This window comes from Danio rerio, chromosome 7 (assembly GCF_049306965.1).
Source record: "Danio rerio strain Tuebingen ecotype United States chromosome 7, GRCz12tu, whole genome shotgun sequence".
NCBI lineage: Eukaryota > Metazoa > Chordata > Actinopteri > Cypriniformes > Danionidae > Danio > Danio rerio.
This window is the reverse complement of record NC_133182.1, coordinates 14,091,165-14,111,772: the sequence shown is the minus strand read 5'-3', so window position 1 is coordinate 14,111,772 and position 20,608 is coordinate 14,091,165. Positions and strand designations below refer to the sequence as shown.

Below are 20,608 nucleotides of genomic sequence, written 5' to 3'. Positions count from 1 at the left end.
CTTTCTGTGTCTTCACAATCCTCCATGGCTCAACACAAAGAGAGCGTCCTGCTGAAAGACGAGGAGCTGTTTCTGGAGGGCAGCGACTGCAGCAGCGGGACTGAAAGCGCAGACGGTGGCAGATTATGTGACTGACAGCTCAGTGGCGCTCACTGCTCGCTGTCTACAATGAGCTTTGGGAAAGTGGATGAAATAGACAAGACGCGAGTGCTCAGAAACAGAAAGACGGACCGGCTGGGACGTTCACATCTATCAACATCCGTCAGGGTCACGGTGTCATAATGAAATGCCAACAAAGCAGGTTCAGACTGCAAGTAACATACAGAAGTGCAGTGTTTTCTACTTGCTCCAGATGAGTTGCTTAATAATTAACCAATCGTTTTTATGTACTAACAGCTGTTCAAAGTTTAGGTCATGATGTTTTTGTTTGACCTGACTGACTGAATCAAACACCAGACACAACCATTAAGTGCCATTTATAAGAAACATTAGAGTTAATTTTGCTTAAACCTGATCTTGATGTTTTAAAGGGATAGTGGTTACACTGCACATATCCTGCACTGCACATATACATTTGTAAATGTATAACATGCATGGTTACATATTTATTTGAAAATGTTTATAGTAAATAAGAAGCTATATACAATGATCACATCTATTTGTATATTCCTGATTATTATTAGCAGTATGTTCACATATTTGTTAATCTGACTATAATTAACATAATACAACTTGTATAGCACTTGCTCTTGATTAGACTGAAACTGTATTTTGTTGTTTTGTACATGTGTAATGACAATAATGTTGTAATAATCTACAAACCTTTAATAGTAGCAATGTAGATTGTGTATTTCTAATGAGTGTATTAAATGAGTTAATCTTCCTTAAAATGAGTGGAAAAAGTAAATAAACTATGTGCATAATTATACAAATTTACAAAACAAATTACTTTGCTTTCACAAAGAAAGTGTCTTTGTCTAAAACACATCATTTTTACATGCATATACATTGTAAATAAAAGCTTGCAACAAGTGTCCCGCTTCAGAGTTCTTCTGATTGGTCCTCTGCTTTAGAACTGACACTGAAAAACAGCGCATGAGTGGAAAAGTGGAAAGCCTTTAAACTTGACAGTGGCATAAAAATGGGCTGACCAAAGCAGTATTTTAAAAAAATACTAGTCAATGGCTAATGGATTCAACATTATTCAAAATATCTTATTAAATTTATAAGTAATTATACATTTAAAAAGTAAATAAATAAATAAAAATAAATAAACAAATAAATAAATAAAAAATATTAATAAATTATAAATACATTTAAATATTTTAATAAATCCATTCTAAAATAGTTTAACGAGAAATAATAATTCAAATATATGTATAAACATTAATAATTTAACATAATTCCATATACTAAATTTAAATATATTAATAAAAAAATGAATATTAATAAATTAAATCTATTTATAAATTTAATGTAATTAATCCAGTGTAAAATAATAATAAATCAAATATAATTAAGCAATAATAATTAACTATACAAGTAATTCCATATATTACATTTAAATATATTAATAAATGCATATGAATCAATTTTAAATATATTAATACATTTACATATTTTTATATAAATAATTAAATTAAAATATATTTAATTTAACTGATTTATTTTATCTTTGCCATGATAACAGTAAATAATATTTGACTAGATATTTTTCAAGACACTTCTATACAGCTTAAAGTGACATTTAAAGGCTTAACTAGGTTAATTAGGTTAACTAGGCAGATTACAGTAATTAGGCAAGTTATTGTATAACGATGGTTTGCTCTGTAGACAATTGAAAAATTATATAGCTTAAAGGGGATAATAATATAAAAACTGCTTTTATTCTAGTCGAAATAAAACAAATAAGACTTTCTCCAGAAAAAAAAAAACATATCAGACATACTGTGAAAATGTCCTTGCTCTGTTAAACATCATTTGGGAAATATTTAAAAAAGAAAACAAATATTCAAAGGGGGCTAATAATTCTGACTTCAACTGTAATTCTATATATTAAATTTAAATGTTTTAATAAAATGAATATAAATACATTTTAAACATATATAAAAAATGTAAATGTTGTAATACATTCATTTAAAAACAGTTTAATAGAAAATAATAATTTAAATACAATCATAATCAATAATAATTACACATACAAGTAATTCCATCTTTTCGGCTTAGTGCCTTTATTAATCAGGGCTCACCACAGCGGAATGAACCTCCAACTTATCCAACATATGATAAATTGATCAAATATATTAATAAATAAATCTGAATCCATTTGAAATACATTAACACATTTTAATATTAATAAATCCATTCCAAAGTTTCAAATAAAAACTTTATTTTTTAAGCCCCAATTTTTAAAGCCGATATTTTGAATCTCTTTGAGGTGAGCTCTTATAAAGCTCGCAAGATAGCGTTCAGAATCCACTGATTTTATCATTGAAAGGCAGAGCAGAGAAAATGCATGAATAAGTGTGGAAAACCCGCATTCAGATCTGAGGCCGTCTGCTTGGCAGGTTCATGAGGAGAGAGACATGTTGTCAAAACATTACAGCACTTTTCCCCTGCTGATTAATTAGCTGGAGTAAAACAACAACTAAAAGCAGCACACAAAAGAAAAACGTTTCTAACTTTTAAAAGATCGACCTTTGGTGAAATTAAGCTCAATTAGAGCCCATACTCAGCTGGCAATGCGATGCATAATGAATAACCTCATGACTGATGTTGCTACATCTATGACAGCTCTGATGTTTCGACTTGAGCCAAATGCGTTTCAAAGAGAATATGAACACCGCCAAAGGACAGAGAAATGGGAAATGGATTTCTAAAGCTATGAAGACAGACCGAGTGATACAGAGCAGAGTTTTGATAACAATCTTGACTATAAATGGAGTCCGGATGGAAGGAATCTGGACTATCTTAACCTCTACTCTGGAAACGGAGATAATACAAGCAGTTGCTGAAATCTTATTTTGCAATTTAGACTAATGCACGCTCTTTCTTGACACATGTAATTGATGAGATGTGAATGATGCAACTTCAAAGGGACCCATTATGCAAAAATCACTTTTATAAGGGGTTTAACCATCATTGTGTGGTGACTGTGTATGAATATAGCCAGCCTCTAATTGTACAAATGAATAAATTATATTTTTATAATGACACTACATTAAAACAGTGATTGACATTCTTCCTTTATTAAAGGGGGAAAGCTCTGCCCATTAGTGACTATTTCTCCCTCATTAGCATAAACAACTTGAGTGAGAAGCAGCCATCTGCAGTTAAAGCTTTGAACCTGCCACTATGAAAACGTTCACACACTGGCCACTTTATTAGGAACACCTGTCTAACTGCTTGTTAACGCAAATTTTTAATCACATGGCAGCAACTCAATGCATTTAGGCATGTAGACATGGTCAAGACTGGGGAAGAAAGGTGATTTAAGTGACTTTGAACGTGGCGTGGCTGTTGGTGCCAGACGAGCTGGTCTGAGTATTTCAGAAACTGCTGATCTACTGGGATTTTCATGCACAACCATCTCTAGGGTTTACAGAACATGGTTCGAAAAGAGAAAATATCCAGTGAGCGGCAGTTCTGTGGGCGCAAATGCCTTTCTGATAGAAAGGCAACAGAACTCAAATAACCACTCGCTAAAACTGAGGCATGCAGAAGAACATCTCTGAACAAACAACACGTCCAACCTTGTGGCAGATGGGCCTGCTGTATCCAGAAGACCACACCGGGTGCCACCCCTGTCAGCCAAGAACAGGAAACTGAGGCTACAATTCACACAGGCTCACCAAAATTGGACAATAGAAGATTAGAAAAACGTTGCCTGCTCTGATAAGTCTCACTTTCTGCTGTAACATTCAGATGGTAGGGTCAGAATTTGGCGTCAACCGTTCAGACTGGTGGTGGTGGTGGTGGTGGTGGTGTAATTCTGTGGGGGATATTTTCTTGGCACACTTTGGGCCCATTAGTACCAATTGAGCATCATGTCAACGTCACAGCCTACCTGAGTATTGTTGCTGACCATGTCCATCCCTTTATGACCACAGTTCACCCATCTTCTGATGGCTACTTCCAGCAGGATAATGCACCATGTCATAAAGCGTGAATCAACTAAGACTAGTTTCTTGAACATGACAATGAGTTCACTGTACTCAAATGGCCTCCACAGTCACCAAATCTCAATCCAATAGAGCATCTTTGGTATGTGGTGGAACGGGAGATTCACATCATGGCTGTGCAGCCGACAAATCTGCAGCAACTGTGTGATGCTATCATGTCAATATGGACCAAAATCTCTGAGGAAGATTTTCAGTACCTTGTTAAGTCTGCGCCATGAAGAATTAGGCAGTTCTGCAGGCAAAAGGGGGTCCAACTCGGTACTAGTAAGTGTACCTAATTAAGTGGCCAGTGAGTGTAGATTATAGCACATTTATTGCTCCACCCCTTTTGAAAAGAGACTTAGGAGCACAATCTCATTTGAATTTAAAGCGACAGTCACCAAAACAGCACAATTTGAATCAAAGCCAAGAATGGGAATTTTTCAAAAGAGTTAAAAAAATAATTGTGGGTTATTTTCAGCTGAAACTTCACATACACACTCTAGGGACATGAGAGATGTATTTTACATCTTGCTAAAGGAGCATAATAGGTCCCCTTTAAAACATGGACAAATTTTTTAAGACCAAAAATTATGCATTAATACTGCATGGTATAAAGTAATAAGCATTCCAGATCTGTCAATATTGACTGAGTTAATTCTGTGATAAAACACGCTCTGTCTTTCTGAAGCTGAAGGGAGTAAAAGAATTCAACAACAGGAAGCGGAGCAGGGCAGTCAGGGGAAATGCCACTGGGACGCGCTGAGAGAACAGGCCCGACACACTTTACAAGGGCAACATCTTCCCACAACTGCAGGTTTCACTTCCCAAGGAGTGATTCCTTCGTGATAATGGCTGTTTGCATCAGCAAAACAAGCACACGTCTGTCATTTTTAATGAAAGTCAACCTTCTGAGCTAAACAATGCAGAGTAGAGGTCAGTTTTTCATCTAAACGAGTGGCAGCATGATGTGCCAACTAATATTTCCTCACACTTAAGTACTTCTTTCACAACATTCATAGTAGAAATAGGGGCAGCACTGTGGCTCAGTGGGTAACACTGTAGCCTCACAGCAAGACTAGCTGGGTCAGTTGCCGTTTCTGTGTGGAGTTTTCATGTCTCCACATGTTGGTGTGGGTTTCCTCCGGGAGCTCTGGTTTCCCCCACAGTATAAAGACATTTGCTATAGTTGAATTGGATAAACTAAATTGGTCGCAGTGTATGAATACAAGAGTCTATAGGTGTTTCCTAGTACTGGGTTGTGGCTAAAAAGGCATGCGCTGCATAAAACATAAGCCAGAATAGTTGTCGGTTCATTACTTTGTGGCACCCCCTGACAAATCAGGGAATAAGCGAAGAAAAATGAATGAATAAAGGGAATAAAGTGAACTAATGACTGTTTTAAATACTGTAGTTGATTCACCAACATGAAAAAATGCATAATTAAAAAAAATTAGCTTAAAATTCTATTCAATTAAACAATAAATAAAATCAAATATTTTATCTTGTGGGTTAGTTAATTATAACTCCTTTCCTAGTCCCAGTTTGGATTTTGATAAATATAAATATATTTCTATATAAATATTATAAATATATTATATATTTCTTCTTTAAATTCACACAATTTATCCTCATATTTAGCCATTTGCTGATATCATTTCCTCAGACTTTTTTTTGCTTAACTACGAAACAAAACCAAATACTCACACATGTATATATGAATGTAAACATGCATCAACAAAAATCTGGAAACTGTTTATAAATGTTTAAATTGTTGAAAATGTTTATAGAGCTAATTATTTAAATAGGTTTTATGTATACTACATAATTACATTATCCATAGAACATGACTTCCCTTTAGCGCAGCTTACTTTCATAATTCCAAAAAAAAAACAGCAGTAGCATGATTTCTTTTTATTATACACAGTATTCATTTTTAAAAGAGCTCTGAATTAGCTAAAAATGTAACAATAAAAATGAAAACCATGACTAACTTGCTATTTATTTAGGAAAAAAGTTTACATAAAAAAATAAATGTGCCAATGTTGTGCAAGCTACACCAGAAACAATTAATTACTAATTACAAATAAGATCAATCAAGTTGTATGTAAATTACATTTCTAAATACTTTGTCTGAAAAGTAATATAGTTACTCATTGAGCAATTTAATTACTTGACTCAATAATACTAAAAACCCTCTTAATGTTAAAGCATAATCAATAAAAATTCAACTGCTTCAATTACCTAGTCAAATAGTATTTTTAAAGCACACCATAGTTCATATACACCATTTTGTAATTAATTTATTGTTCCATAACCTTGTGTAACCTTCAGACAAATGTATAAGAATTTAGCTGATAAAATTAATCTGCAAAATGCTCAGTTTCTCTGAACTGATGTGTCCAGAAATATTTAATATAGAACATTTAAGGCAAGTACATGATAGGCAACTGTCCGATTTTATATTAAGTGTCCTTTACTACTATGTACTAACACTATGAACACATCAAGTACATATTTTGATGCATTGCAGAAGATGTCTGGTGCTCGAGGTGGGATGAGGTAGGGTTAAAGAAAGGTTTGTGGTCTGGGTATGTTTAAGGGTGGGCTAAGGTGTAAGGGATGGTCAACAGTGTAAATATAAATGTAGAAATTAGTTACTTGCAGGTATTTAATCAAGCATAACTGATGTAAAAACATGTATTTACACAATGTACATTGTAACAAATTATTAATTTGACTATATTAGTTAAGGCCAGTGTAAATATACATAGAATAGATTACATATTACAAATGACCCTATTTAAAATGTAATTAGTGTGCATTTTCAATTACTTTATAAAATTTCTAATGGATATTTTCAGCTAAATCATTTTCAAGCATTTATACCAAGCAGCTGTGACCTTACAGTAGCTCTGTTTACTGTTAGAATTTTAAAAATCTTTCATCACTTGAATTAAGATTATTCATTCATTCATTTTCTTTTCGGCTTACTTTCTCTATTAACCCGGGGTCACCACAGGAGAATGAACCGCCTGAATTAAGATTATATTAAGTAAATTTTAAACTACAGCCACCACAAAACCAGTCCTTATAACAAAAAATGTGTTTACTGTTGTTACAAAATCTAAATTTTAGTTAGTTGTGCAGGGTGATTTTTGTGCATTTGTAATAAATAAAAAAATACATCCTATTTCTGCTTACAAGCTATTTCTGCAATTTTCATTTTTTTGAATCGAAGCAACTTAAACCCAAGTCACTCACATCTTATTGATCAATAAAACTGTCAATGAAACATTTTTAATAATTATTTATTAAATTATTATTCATTATATTATTCAGTTCAGTTATTCACTGTAAATATATTTGCACTAAACAGAAACAACTTCTAGTATATGACAGCAAAAAATAAAATGCAATAAAACCAGCGGTTACACATTTAAAATACTACAGTCATTTATGGTAAAGGTAAATATTTAGGAATGAGCATTATATTGTATATATATTTACAACTCTCCATTAATGAATTACACTACATGATGTAGTATCATTAGTAACTATCATGAACTAAAAGTAATTACCATAGTATACTCTAGCCCTTAATGCAGTAAACTATACATATAGACCTCCTCTCCCTCAGTCATTTTTTCATCAAGCAAATTTCTCGTGTTAGTCTTGGTTGGCAGCATCACCGACCAGAGCGAGAGGTGGCAGCAATGCACCAAAAAGTTTGTCGTCGACCACCAATAAACAGGTAGAAGAAGAAATTATAATTTTCGCAGTCATATGGATTTATTTTCATCGGTTAGACACCAGCCTCACAACTCCGGGAATGCCGGTGCCGTCAATTATTAATCTGCGATTGGTAAATAATACCACAGAAAGTCTGTGTGGACGCTACTGCGCTACTTGACTAAAAAATAGCTTCGCTACTAAAAAGCTATTTGATTTAGTGAGTAAATCACCACGCTACTGAGAAATGTAGTAAGAGCAGAATAGCACTGCTTTAATAAATGGCCTTAGCAGAAGGCATCGTGCATATCAAAAACAGGCATAGCAACAGATTAATATTATTCAACATATCCCAGTTTTTTTAGATGTAACCTCATTTGTAATCTGTAATTTAAGACATTTTTTTTCTCGATAACTGTGACGAATTACTTTTACATTTTTTCTGTAATTAAATTACGTGACACCTTTACATGTAACTAGTGTTTCCCCAACACTGGTTAAGGCCACCTAATACAATGTGGGATCAAAGTAACTAAATCAAATTAAATGTAATCCCTTTACTCTTTTTCAGCAAGGAAGCGAATTAATAACACTAACTACTTACTTTGTAACTAATTACACCTAACACTTATTGCCAACGCAAGAATTTTAACAGAACAAGCACCAGCATACCTCGAGGATACCAATGACTATTTAAGAACAAAAACTCTCAGTAAATGAACACATTCGCTTTCCTACTGGAGTCAAGCAGGGCTCTCCGTCATGGTGTTGGGACTCAGGTAGGTTCATTATTCACACACCTCATCACTTCTGCATGCCGGACAATGGAGTACCTTTGCCATCTCGAGGGAAGCCGCTTTTGCTCCTGCAGGCCGTTGGCGCTGATGAAGCGTGGCGCTGCAGTCATGTTACAAGATGGACTTTTTAACCCCCTCTAGAAGGTGAGTAATGGGCCATACGGGTCCAGTCGGTGATTTCCATTAAGGGGGTTTCTAGCCCTCAGCGGTCCTTTGGTATTAAAAATCGCAGGGCTTGTGTTTCACGCTGCCTCAGAACTCCCCATCTGGATCGGAGAATTCGCTGAACGACAAATACCGATGTTGCACTGAACGAATGCAGATGTCAGGACGACGCATCGCGAGCAGGGCCACTTTAAACGCTCGTATTTCAAACTAGTGACAAGAAACTGAGAAGGTTTATTGGTGTTCTTTGGAGCCACATATGCCGGGGAGGAAACTGAGGTGTTGTGATGTATACATTTCACAAGAATGGAAAGATTCATAAATGGCGTTCAGAGGACACGAGTCATTTAGCAGACGCTTTTATGTAAAGTGACGTACAAATGAAGATAATAGCAGCACTCCAGCTCACTAGAAAGCAGCAATATATAAATGCCATGAAAAGTCTAAGTTGGTTCAGCTTTATATGTGTTAGGCAAAGATTAAATCACATCCAAAGAATGCAATATGTGTGTAATACACACACAAACGTAAAAACTAAAATCACGCTAAACCTTTAACATATACACTTAAATGAATCATTTGTATCATGTACATACATATAACTAGATATTAATAAACATTTTCTTAAAGGGAGACTTTCTGTCGGTGAAACCTCTCTGGGTTATTACGTAATTACGCCGTTATGCAGATTGAACTATTTTGCTACATTAGCCCCTTCTGGTTGTATGTCTGATTTGCAGAATTGTGTTATTGCTGCCTAGTTTTGCAGCCTTTTTCAAGATTTAAGTTGAGTCTTGTGTCTCCAGAATGTTTCTGTGAAGTATCAGCTCAAAACACCCATCAGATTATTTATTATACCTTTGTGTATATTGGAAATTTGAGCTTTGTAGCTGTTTTGATGCCTGCGACTTTAGTGCAAATCAGCTGCTTCTGCCCACCCACTGTTCCCATGTGCGTGTCAGAGCTAAAGAGGTTGCTCACTATTGCTATGATGGGTGTAGCTTCTCCTGCTGCATCTCACGGATAAGCAGCACAGTATCAGACAACAATGAAGCAGATCTCCTTTATACTACAGTAAGAACTTTTCCAATGATTATTTGATATATTGGTTGTGGAGATATTTCAAGCCTCTTTAACAAAGAGTCACACTCACAACGTCGTTATAAAGTTCGCACACATGCACACACAGCTATGCACTGTTTGCATGTGACTGGTGTATAGATATGTATGGATATCTGTTAATGTTAATGTACAAAATAAACCTGATTTGATTCCGTGAACCGTCTTTTTTATAATTGTACTGACATGCAGCTGAGTGAAGTATTACGAAACAATTTTATTGTCATTATTACAAACATGCGCTGTTTTAGAAACGCTTTAAACTTGTAAAACTCATTATTGAGGTGCTGCTGATGACAGAGAGCTGAACAGATCTTTTAATCCCTGTTGCTTTGCGCATGTCCTGTCTTGTTGATATGATTATACACATTACTATGGAGACATTTTAATACGCGACAGTCAATAAAAAAAACTGCACTCAGACAAAGTTGCAGTTTGCCTCAAAAAAAGGACAGATTTGGATGCTATTTTAACATCAGGACATAAAAAAAAAAAAAAAAAAGAGACTTACTTAACATTACTCCAATTAACTGTGGACACACTTTACCTACATGCAGTTCTGTCCAAACAGCTTACAAAAAGAGGATTTTCATCATATGTGCCCTTTAAAGGGGACCTATTATACAAAAATCACATTCATAAGAAGTTAAAACAAAAAAAGTGTGTGAAAAAAAAGTGGCGAAAGTGTATAAATATAGCCAGCCTCTAATGATAAAAATTAATTATATGTTTTTTTTATAATCACTACATAAAAAACAGCTGCAGAAACACTTTGATTTAAGAGGGAAAGGCCCGCCCATTAGGAATGTGCTCTCCATCATTAGCATATAGGTAGCCCTGAGTGAGAAGCAGACGTGAGCCATTACAGTTTTTACCTGCTGAAGATAGTCAGTGACTAAGACGATTATAAATGAGGAGTCTTACGATGCACAAATGAACACTGTAGTCTTCATAGACCAGGAGTGGACAATTATTTTTCCAAGGGGCCACATTAGAGACTGGGTCCGTTTCAGCGGGCCTGACCAATACAGTCAATAAGTTATTATTTAAAAAAAATAAAAATTATAATAATTCAGTGAAACTATTCAATAAACATTTATAAAAACACTGAAGATTATTTTAGGTATTTTGAAGACCAGCATCACAATATCAACTTCATATAAATGCCACAGGGTTTGTTTGATTGACTCGCCTTAGTTCATTTTTATTTATTTATATATTTTAAATGTTCAGTGAGAGAATTCTGGTCTGTGTTGTGCTGAATGAGTGCACTGAAGTCAGGTTGAATGTGAGGCCGATAGGCTATGTGATGTAAAGATCATCAATGAGAGAGGATCAGTATCTGGAGTTGCCTGGTTGGTTCCTGTCATACGATTCGTGATTCACTCACGGCATTCAGAAAAGTTTTGTTTTTTTATCTGACAGGTAGCTCTCTGCAACTCTCACATGGTCAGCCACTGAAACCAAGCAGAGTTGCGCCTGGTCAGTACCTGGATGGGAGATGCATGGGAAAGCTAGGTTGCTGCTGAAGGTGGTGTTAGTGAGTCCAGCAGGGGGCGCCCAAATTGTGGTCTGTGTGGGTCCCTACAGTGACAGGGATTCTATATTGCTCAGCGAGCACCAACTTTCGGATGAGACGTTACACCAAGGTCCTGACTCTCTGTGGTCTGTAAAATCCCAGGATGCTTTTTAAAAAATAAAAAATAAAAAATAGAAGTTTAACCCCCACATTCTGGCCAATCACAGTCTACAAATCATCCCCATAACTTAATCGGCTTCATCACTCGATCTCCTCTCTACCAATCAGCTGGTGTGCAGTCTGACACAATATGGCTGCCGTCACGTCATCCAGGTGGATGCTGCACACTGGTGGTGGATGAGGAGATTCCCCCCAATGTGTAAAGCGTTTTCCAATAAAGCCCCTTATAAAAAATTATTATAATTGTATTATTATAACTCACGGCACCTGGAAAACACATGCGTGAAATAACGCATATGCATCCCTTCCTATTTGCTCACTGAAGTCACATGTCTCCATTTGAAATAAAGGCGCTATATGTGAAAGTGCCCTTTTGTGATTCACCATATCAGACCTGCGCATTGCAAGGCCCTGTTTGTGGTTGAATTTAAATTAACTGAATCCTTCACCAGGGCCCATCAAAGTAGTCCAGCGGGTCGCAAAATGCCCAGGTCTACCAGAGCGTTAGTCCTGTTTTAAATCTGCCACTATGCTGACGCAGACATTTATAGCTCCGCCCTCTTTCGAAAACATCACAATATTATTTGAATTGAAAGCGTCAGTCATTAAAACAGCACAATTATTAATAAAACCCTAACAGGGGTAGTTTCAAAGAGTTACAAAAATGATTTATGTTGTATTTTGAGCTGAAACTTCACTTACATCAGAACAAAAACCAGCTGGGTTTCTAGAAAAAGAAAAACAAGATCTCTGAAATCGAAAACGTTTCTTCCCAATCCTTTTGAAATAAACCTAGAGAAGAAAGTGTGCTGCACAGTGTCAGATGAAATAATAAAGATGAACAACATGAAATGTAAGTGCTCTGGTTCTAGTGCTTCCTTTCATTCCCAACAATGATTAGATCTTTTGTTGGAGTCCCTGAGGAAACGTAATGAGGTCTTTGAGGAACCAGACAGACTTAAAAACACTGAGAGCACTAACGAATGTCCAAAGTCATGTGGTGTCCTATTAGCTGAAGCAAGGAAGGAGTTGGTATATAAAGCTATGTATATAAAGCACACAAAAACTTAACCTTAGAAAAACATCATAAATCAGTGCAATTCAAATAACTTGCTTGATATTCAAGGTATAATGTACAAATTATAGCTGAAATTCTTACAAGATTAGTGATGGTCATGTTTAACCTTCATAAAATGTTGATTTTTTAAAATAAATTATACATTAATTTAATAATATACATATAATTTAAATAAATATTACATTATTACAAATATTACATTAATGGATTCATTTTTATATTAGAGGTCTCAGATTTCGTCAAAAATTGTGAAATGCAGTCTAAAATGATTTAAAACATTAAAATTACATCAAAATTAAATGAATAAGGCACTTTAGCTAGCTTGGAAACTATGTTTTTGTCTTAAAAACATTTATTTAAGCAAAGTCAGGTTAAAAATACATCCGCAGCATTATTAGACATGGCCAATACTGTCAAAACAAGATTATTTTCACAGATCTCAGGCTATTTTTGTACATCTCAGATATATTTAGGTCTCAGTGGTTTCAGTAATTCTGCTTTACTTCTCACTTAGTCAAGGACTGATCAACATTGCCTTTGAGTGGTGTGCTCAGAGACAGATCTGGATTATAAATTTCACACATACCTGGGGTTCTGTGTGCAGACGAATGTGTGTGCCTCTGTGCTCTGATAAAGACCTCTTCACCACCGTGCGGTGCCTGAAGTGATAATAATCTCCAAATACCTGGAAAGAGAGAAAAAAAAAAACACAAGACTACATTTAGCTCACCACATTCTACAGACTGTTTTTTCTACTTCAATAACTTTCCAGGAATTCAAAGAGCCATTTTGTTTTGGAGATTATGAATGTTTAAACTACAACTGAAAGAACTAAAATGTCTTAAAAACATCTGTCTGACTGAATGTACACAAAAATGCACCAAAATCACGGTCTTGAATTTAATTAAAAAAATAATAATAATAAATAAATAATAAAAAAATACCTTTAAACAGACTTGCATAAATTAGATATTTTTTACTTTAAAGAGACAAATACAATAAAAGAAAAAAAAAAAGAAAAAAAAATTTATATAAAAATTGTATTAAAAATAGAATAAACAATTTGAAGAAATGTTCGAAGAATTAAGGAATAAAATAAGTCAAATAAAATAAAAAATAAAATATAAATTATATAAAAATTGAGAAATAAGAAATGAAATAAATTATTAAACATAAAATAAAAATAAAAAATTTAATAAAATAAAAAAATTAATAATAAAAATATAATTAATATAAAAAAAATAAGAATAAAATAATTCAAAAATAAAAAATATTAAAATATTAATAAAATTAAAATATAAAACAATTATAAAATAAAAATTAAAAATAAAAACTTAAGAAAATAACAACAAATAAAATAAAATAATAAATAATTAAATAATCTAACTCAAATATAAAATAAAAAAAATAATAAAATGACCACACTATACGGTATAATTCCCGCTAACAATCATTAACTTTGACTTTGCCTTAATTAAAATTAGCTGCTTATCAATAGCTTTCAATTAGTCAAAGTTTAGATATTAAGTGGAATTAGGGATGCAGAAAAAGATGTACTTTAAATAAACTAATATTTTAATAATAGGCAGGTAATAAAGTCACTAGTATTGGTGATAGAGTTGTACTTAAACTAAATTGTAACAAAAAAAGGCTACCCACTGACTTGCATATGAATATCCCTGTATTGTCAAGAACTAAATGGTAAGTAAATCGGTTTACAACCATGCCGTTTTGAACCCAAATGCAATTCTTTCACGTAAGATAAATAGAAACATTGCATTTTAAAAGAACTTCAGGAACAAAACAGACACTGGCCAACAATATACTGACATTTCTCAAAATATCTTCAGCTTCAGAAAACAAAACAAAAAATCATGATTTGCAATGATATGAAGAGGAGTCTGACTTTTGCACCCAAATATAAATGATAGTGAAGGCCACTCTTACTGCTCAACAAGCCCTATAGCAAGCTGTAAAGCCAGGCATGACCTTAAGGCTCCAGATGGAATGAATATTAAGCGAGAGAGAAAGAGAGTAATGCAGACAGCTGTACATGTCCAACAGCCTCCAGTACATGTAACACAGAAACAAAGTCAATCTCCTGTCAGCCGAATGCACAATCACACATGACAAGATCATCCGGAGGGCATCAAACCAGCACCGTTTCGGATCGATTTCGCTCTCGGCTTGATGAAAGCTCAACGTCTGGAGTGAGCCGGAGTTCATGCTGTCATGCTATAGATTCAGAGTATAGAACTGCAAAAGATCTTGAAGACATCAAAACAGCTGTACGGCATCGGCCAGGATTAGTCTAGAGATATTGACCATTCCACCAGCAACTTTAAAAGAAAGGCATCGATTGAAGAGCATTGATTCATTACAGAGTAACTTAGAGTTTAACTACACTTTTAGACCTTACACAATGCTGCAGGTCGATTCCACATGTTCGCAAAATAGAGTTGAAATGGCAGATGAAGTACTTGATTTTTTTTTATACATTTCTTTAATCTACCACACCTAAAATGAATAATTCATTGGATTTAGACATTTTTTTGAAGGCAAGTGGTTGCTACCAATCTATATGGGTTGAATTTAAACAAATTCAGTTTAGTAATGCTAAATGTGTTAGTTTAAACTCAGGCCATATGAATTCAGTCTGAATGATACAAAAATCATAAAAAGTAAAAAAAGTAAAATAATTAAATTAAATAAAACAAAAATGATTAAATAAAAATTTAATATACAAAAATATTTTTTAAAAAGTAAAATATTTTAAATAATTTAATTAAAATATTTAAGATATTATAGAATTTGTTTAAATTAAATTTAATAAAATATAAAAAATAAAATAGGATAAAATTTTTAAAAAGTTACAATTTTAAAAAGTAAAATAATTGTAATAATTTAAAAAATATATTTAAATAAAACTAAATATAAAAAATTAAATTATAAGAAAAAATAAAATGATTAATTATTTTAAATAGAAATTAAATATAAAAAGAGTAATTTAAAATAAAATTGTTGTTTAAATATTAAATAAAATATAAAGAAATACAATAAAATAAAAGGGTCACACTATACTTAAAAAATCTAATTTTCTTTTAAAAAGTAAAATAATCTAGTAAAGTAAATATCTTAATTAAAATAATAAAATATTTTTAATTAAATATATAAAAGTAAAATAAATTATTATTTTTTAAATAAAAGTTCTAAATAATTTTAAAATATAGAATTTTTTTTTATTAAATTATCTATAAAATAAAATTTAAAACACCACTAAAAAATTTAATTAAAAATGAAATGATCACACTATAATTTAAAAACAATATCATTTGTTAATTTTAATAATTAGTTAATAATTAAAAGTAAAATAAAAACATGTTAAATAAAAATCAAATATTAAAAAGTCAAATAAAAATAATTATTTTTATATAAAATACAAATTTTATATAAAACATATTTAAAAATAAAATAGAAAAAAAAATGTTTGCAACCATTTTTTAAATTGTAAATCAAATGAATAATTTTTTCAGGGCAGTTTAAATATTTCTGGATTTGGCTTATATTTACATTAAGTGGCCTGATTTACTTTTTGCTTACATGTACAAAAAGATTAATTTAAAACATACCTATTATGTACATGTTTTTTCACATTTTACTTTTTATCTGCATAGAAAATACATCTGTAATTTATTTTCAATTAGTCAATATCTAAAATTACACTGATAATCGTACTGTCCCCATTCGCGTTTATTTATGGTTGTGAATTACATTATGGGATGTTGATCTCAGCTCTGTCAACTTTTGTGTTGAAAATTCAACTCTATAGTTTAACAAAGTGACTTTTAGTGACATCTTCATCGTTTGAAATAAAATAATGTATAAGAAATAATATGTAGAGAAATTAAAATAATTAAATAACTGAAAATGTACTGGCGGTTTATGATGAGGTTTTTGTACAGTATTATACAACAACATACAATAACAACCACTAAGGCTATATTTCACTTTAAACTCTTAAAAATGTTCATAAAAGTCACTTTTTCTAACTTTCTAATGTTAAATGTTGTTAAATAAAAGATCAACGTCTCATAATGTAATTAAAAAGCTTAATTAAATGGAAAAAAATTAATAATAAAAACAAATCACAAAATGCAGCTGCTAATTTATGGATATTTTAGTGTAATATGAGAACATAATATGAGGGTTAAGCAGGAAATTGAAAAGGACAGAAAGACGAGAAACTTCTCCTTTATTCTAATGGCGGTAACTTGTAACAGGAACCCCCTGTCAGGAAGAATTGAGGCCAACAACTCTACATGTATTCTTCTATGACGTCCTCACTATACAGACCGGATTACAGCATGTTGATGCAAAAATCTTCACCCAAAAAAAGCCAGCGAGGCTACATGTCCTTGACAAAACAAATATGACAACAGGCGACCCAGTTAAAAAATATATAAAGAAGCATCAAAGCTCGGAATGATACAAAAATCATAAGAGTAAAAAAATTAAGGAACATAAAAAAGTAATTATTTTTAAAATGAACATAAAATCCTTTGTTTATTTAAAATAAAATAATGTAAAAAAATATGAAAATAAATTAAATATTAAACAATATAACATAAAATACAATAACACTGAAATAAAAATATAAAATAGGCAAACACAGTGAATGTGAAAAAAAGTAAAATAAAAATGTAGTATTTTAAAGTAGAATTAAATATAAAAATGTATTTAAAATAAAATAGAAAACAGTTAAATATAAAAATAAATATGAAAAGCATAGTCAGACTATACTTAAAAAGAAATAAAAAGCAAGCAAACACGGAATAAAAAAGAATTACAAAAACTTCAAATAAAAATTTGATATAAAACAATAATAATAAAAAAATAAATGTTAAACAAAAATTGAATTTAGGATAAAATAGAAACAAATAAATACATTAAAAAAAAGTTAAATAAAGTTAAATAGAACGGTTACTATACGTTTTTAAAAATAAATAAATAAAAATAAGCATCAAACAGAATACAAAGAGTAAAAGAGTAAAATTAATTATTTAATTAAATAAATTTTTTAAAAATAAAATGAAATAATTTTAAAATAAAAATGCCATATAACATTTGATTTGAGGATAAAATGGAAATACACACACACACACACACACACACACACACACACACACACACACACACACACACACACACACACACACACAAATGACAAATGACAAAATACAATAAAATAAAAAAGTTGGACAAAATGGTTACACTATACACTTTTGAAAATAAATAAACTACTAAAAATAAGCATCAACCATAATACAAAAATCATGAAAGCCAGTGTAAAAAGTTTGAGAAGTAAAATCAAGTTAAATAAAGTAAAAAAAAATTATAAAATTATTTGAAATTAAATAGAAAAGTTAAACTTAATAAAATAGAAAATATAAGATAACACAACAACAACAACAACAAAAAACATCAAATACCATAGTCACACTATACTTTAAAAAAATAATAATAATAATAATAAGCATCAAACACAGAACGATGAAAAATCATAAAAGGGAAGGACGTCTGGAAGATGAAACGCACTATTAAATGCCTGATTGGCACATTCGGCGGATAGCGAGAGAACAATAAGGACTGAAAATAACACAAGAATTGATTGCGAGGAAAGATAGCAATAGAGGGACGGGTAATAAGCGCACGCTGCATTCAGAGAGCTTTGTTAGTCACAAAGAGGGAATAGATTGAGGATGGGTATGGGTGTATTGTGGGAGATAAGAGTCCTGAAGAGATGCACATCAATCTGAATCCTGCGGCTCCACAGATGGAGATATTCTGGCCTTGTCATATCAGACCACCATCAGACAAACATCTCAACTGCCTGGAAACATGCGAGAGGAAAGGCATGCAGAGAAGGAGAGAGAAAAAAAAAGCTTCATATCTACAGTGAAACTCGCATCCACATCTGAAAATGGTATCAGTGTTGGTTAAACAGTTGGCATGCCTCTACAAAATGTGTTCCTTATGTCTGGAAACAACCTACACAATCCAACTGTACAGATCACCACACACTAAAACACATTCAATCTTTGGAGGTATTACATATAATAGTTAGCTAATGTATTTGCTGTCTTAAGAGATTGTTTTCTTTAAGCTTAATCTCTTTATATACTTTTCCAGCATATGTTTTACAAAGTGGATGCCCTTGCAGCTGCAACCAAGTACTGGGAAACATCTATACTTACCAGGGCTTGGAATTGCAACCATTCTAGTCGCATATGCACCCAATATTTTATCTATGCAACCTTGTATGGGATACTTGTATTTTTGTACAGCTCGTCTAACATCGGTCAAATAAAAATTCCATTCAATTCAATCCGGCTACCACCGCAAGTATATTTCAAACCTGTGGGAAGCCCTGAATTACATTATTATCATTTTAAAGATGAATTAAAATGTGACAATCGTTACAAAAGCTTTTAACTTCAATAACAAGTTATTCTTGGACTGATGTTTCTGAAAACTCAGCTTTGCAAGCTGCAACTGTTATTTTAGTTTGCAAAGATATCCAATATTACGACATTATATAACTTGTTTTAAACCTGCTCCATTTTTACTGATTATGAGAAACAGTGCAAGCTTGACATCTCGCAATTATGACCAAGTGCTCTGACCTATAATTACAGGGAATGTTGTAAATCTTCAGATATTTACATGAGCATTAGCCAAGGCTCTGAGGTAATGCTGCTATGTAATAACCACATAATAACGGCACGCAGAGAGCATTAGCTGACACGAATCTGACCTCGACGTCTGACCCTTAGACCAGATGACACAACACTGACCAGCAGCAGCCTGCCGTTTCCCATACAAATTAGGGCTATTATCTAAAATTAGCCTTTATTTTGCTTTGCCTTGAAACTACCATTAGCGTTCCTCGCTATCTGCTCTTTAATGAAACCAAGCACACGCTCAAGCTGAAACTTTAACTAGCAGTAAGAATAATACAATGGAAACAGTAGGCTCTGGATAAGGAAACGCAGACGTTTACTGTGGGAAAATGAGCTGGCAGGTTACACTGGTGACCGTTGGAGATAACAAACCAAGGGAACAATCCATCTGACACTGAGCAAATGGTGCAATTAGTCTCTGCATTTGAAACCAGGATGTGCATCACTATCATAACTCAGTCCAAATCATCCATAAAGCACTAATATATCAGCCAAAACCCTCAATTAATATATGTTTTGTCTGAAGAAAAAAATTACATAAATCTACTGACAGTTTCAATCAAGGCTCAATAAAAATACATGCCTTAAATATTTCAGCTGAATTTAAAATGCATTGCTTCGGGTGCGTTACTTTGCATGTTTCAGATGACAAATCCACTAGAGGGCGCTGTTTATATTTCGGCAAATCTGAAATGAGTCACTTCAGTTGAGTTATACTTTGTGCTTTTTAGAAAATGTTGCTTGGACACAAACAGCACATTTGTTTCGGTACACATACAAAAAGAAAAAGAAAAAATGACAACAAGTAACATTTATAAACAACAAGCAAAGAACTGTTCAAGGTAGTTTGCCGTTTAAAATGCTAGTGGACACTCGTATAAATGCCTTGAGTTGAGTTATACTTTATTGTCCTTTCTGGAAATTTTACTTGGACTAATAGCACATCTGTCTTCAAGACAGTACACATACAATAAAATAAACAACACGTAACATTAACCAACAACGAGATTAAAAAGACCCGTTAAAGGTAGTTTTGCCATTTAAAATGCTAGTGAACACTGGTATACACTTGAGTGTATACTTGAACACTTGAGTGAGTAATATTATATTTATCTTTT

At 32.7% G+C, this 20,608-nt stretch overlaps 1 protein-coding gene across 4 annotated transcripts in view; it reads right to left on the bottom strand.

Annotated features, from left to right (window-relative positions):
* Positions 1-20,608, bottom strand: part of furina (furin (paired basic amino acid cleaving enzyme) a) — a 218,949-nt gene that overhangs the window by 101,708 nt on the left and 96,633 nt on the right. For all 4 annotated transcript variants that reach the window (XR_012382483.1, XM_073906893.1, NM_001045106.2 and 1 more), the window contains 1 exon segment: positions 13,337-13,435. Coding sequence is in view for 3 of the 4 variants with exons in the window: in XM_073906893.1 (XP_073762994.1) it covers positions 13,337-13,435 (99 nt within the window). In the remaining variant the exon portion in view is untranslated.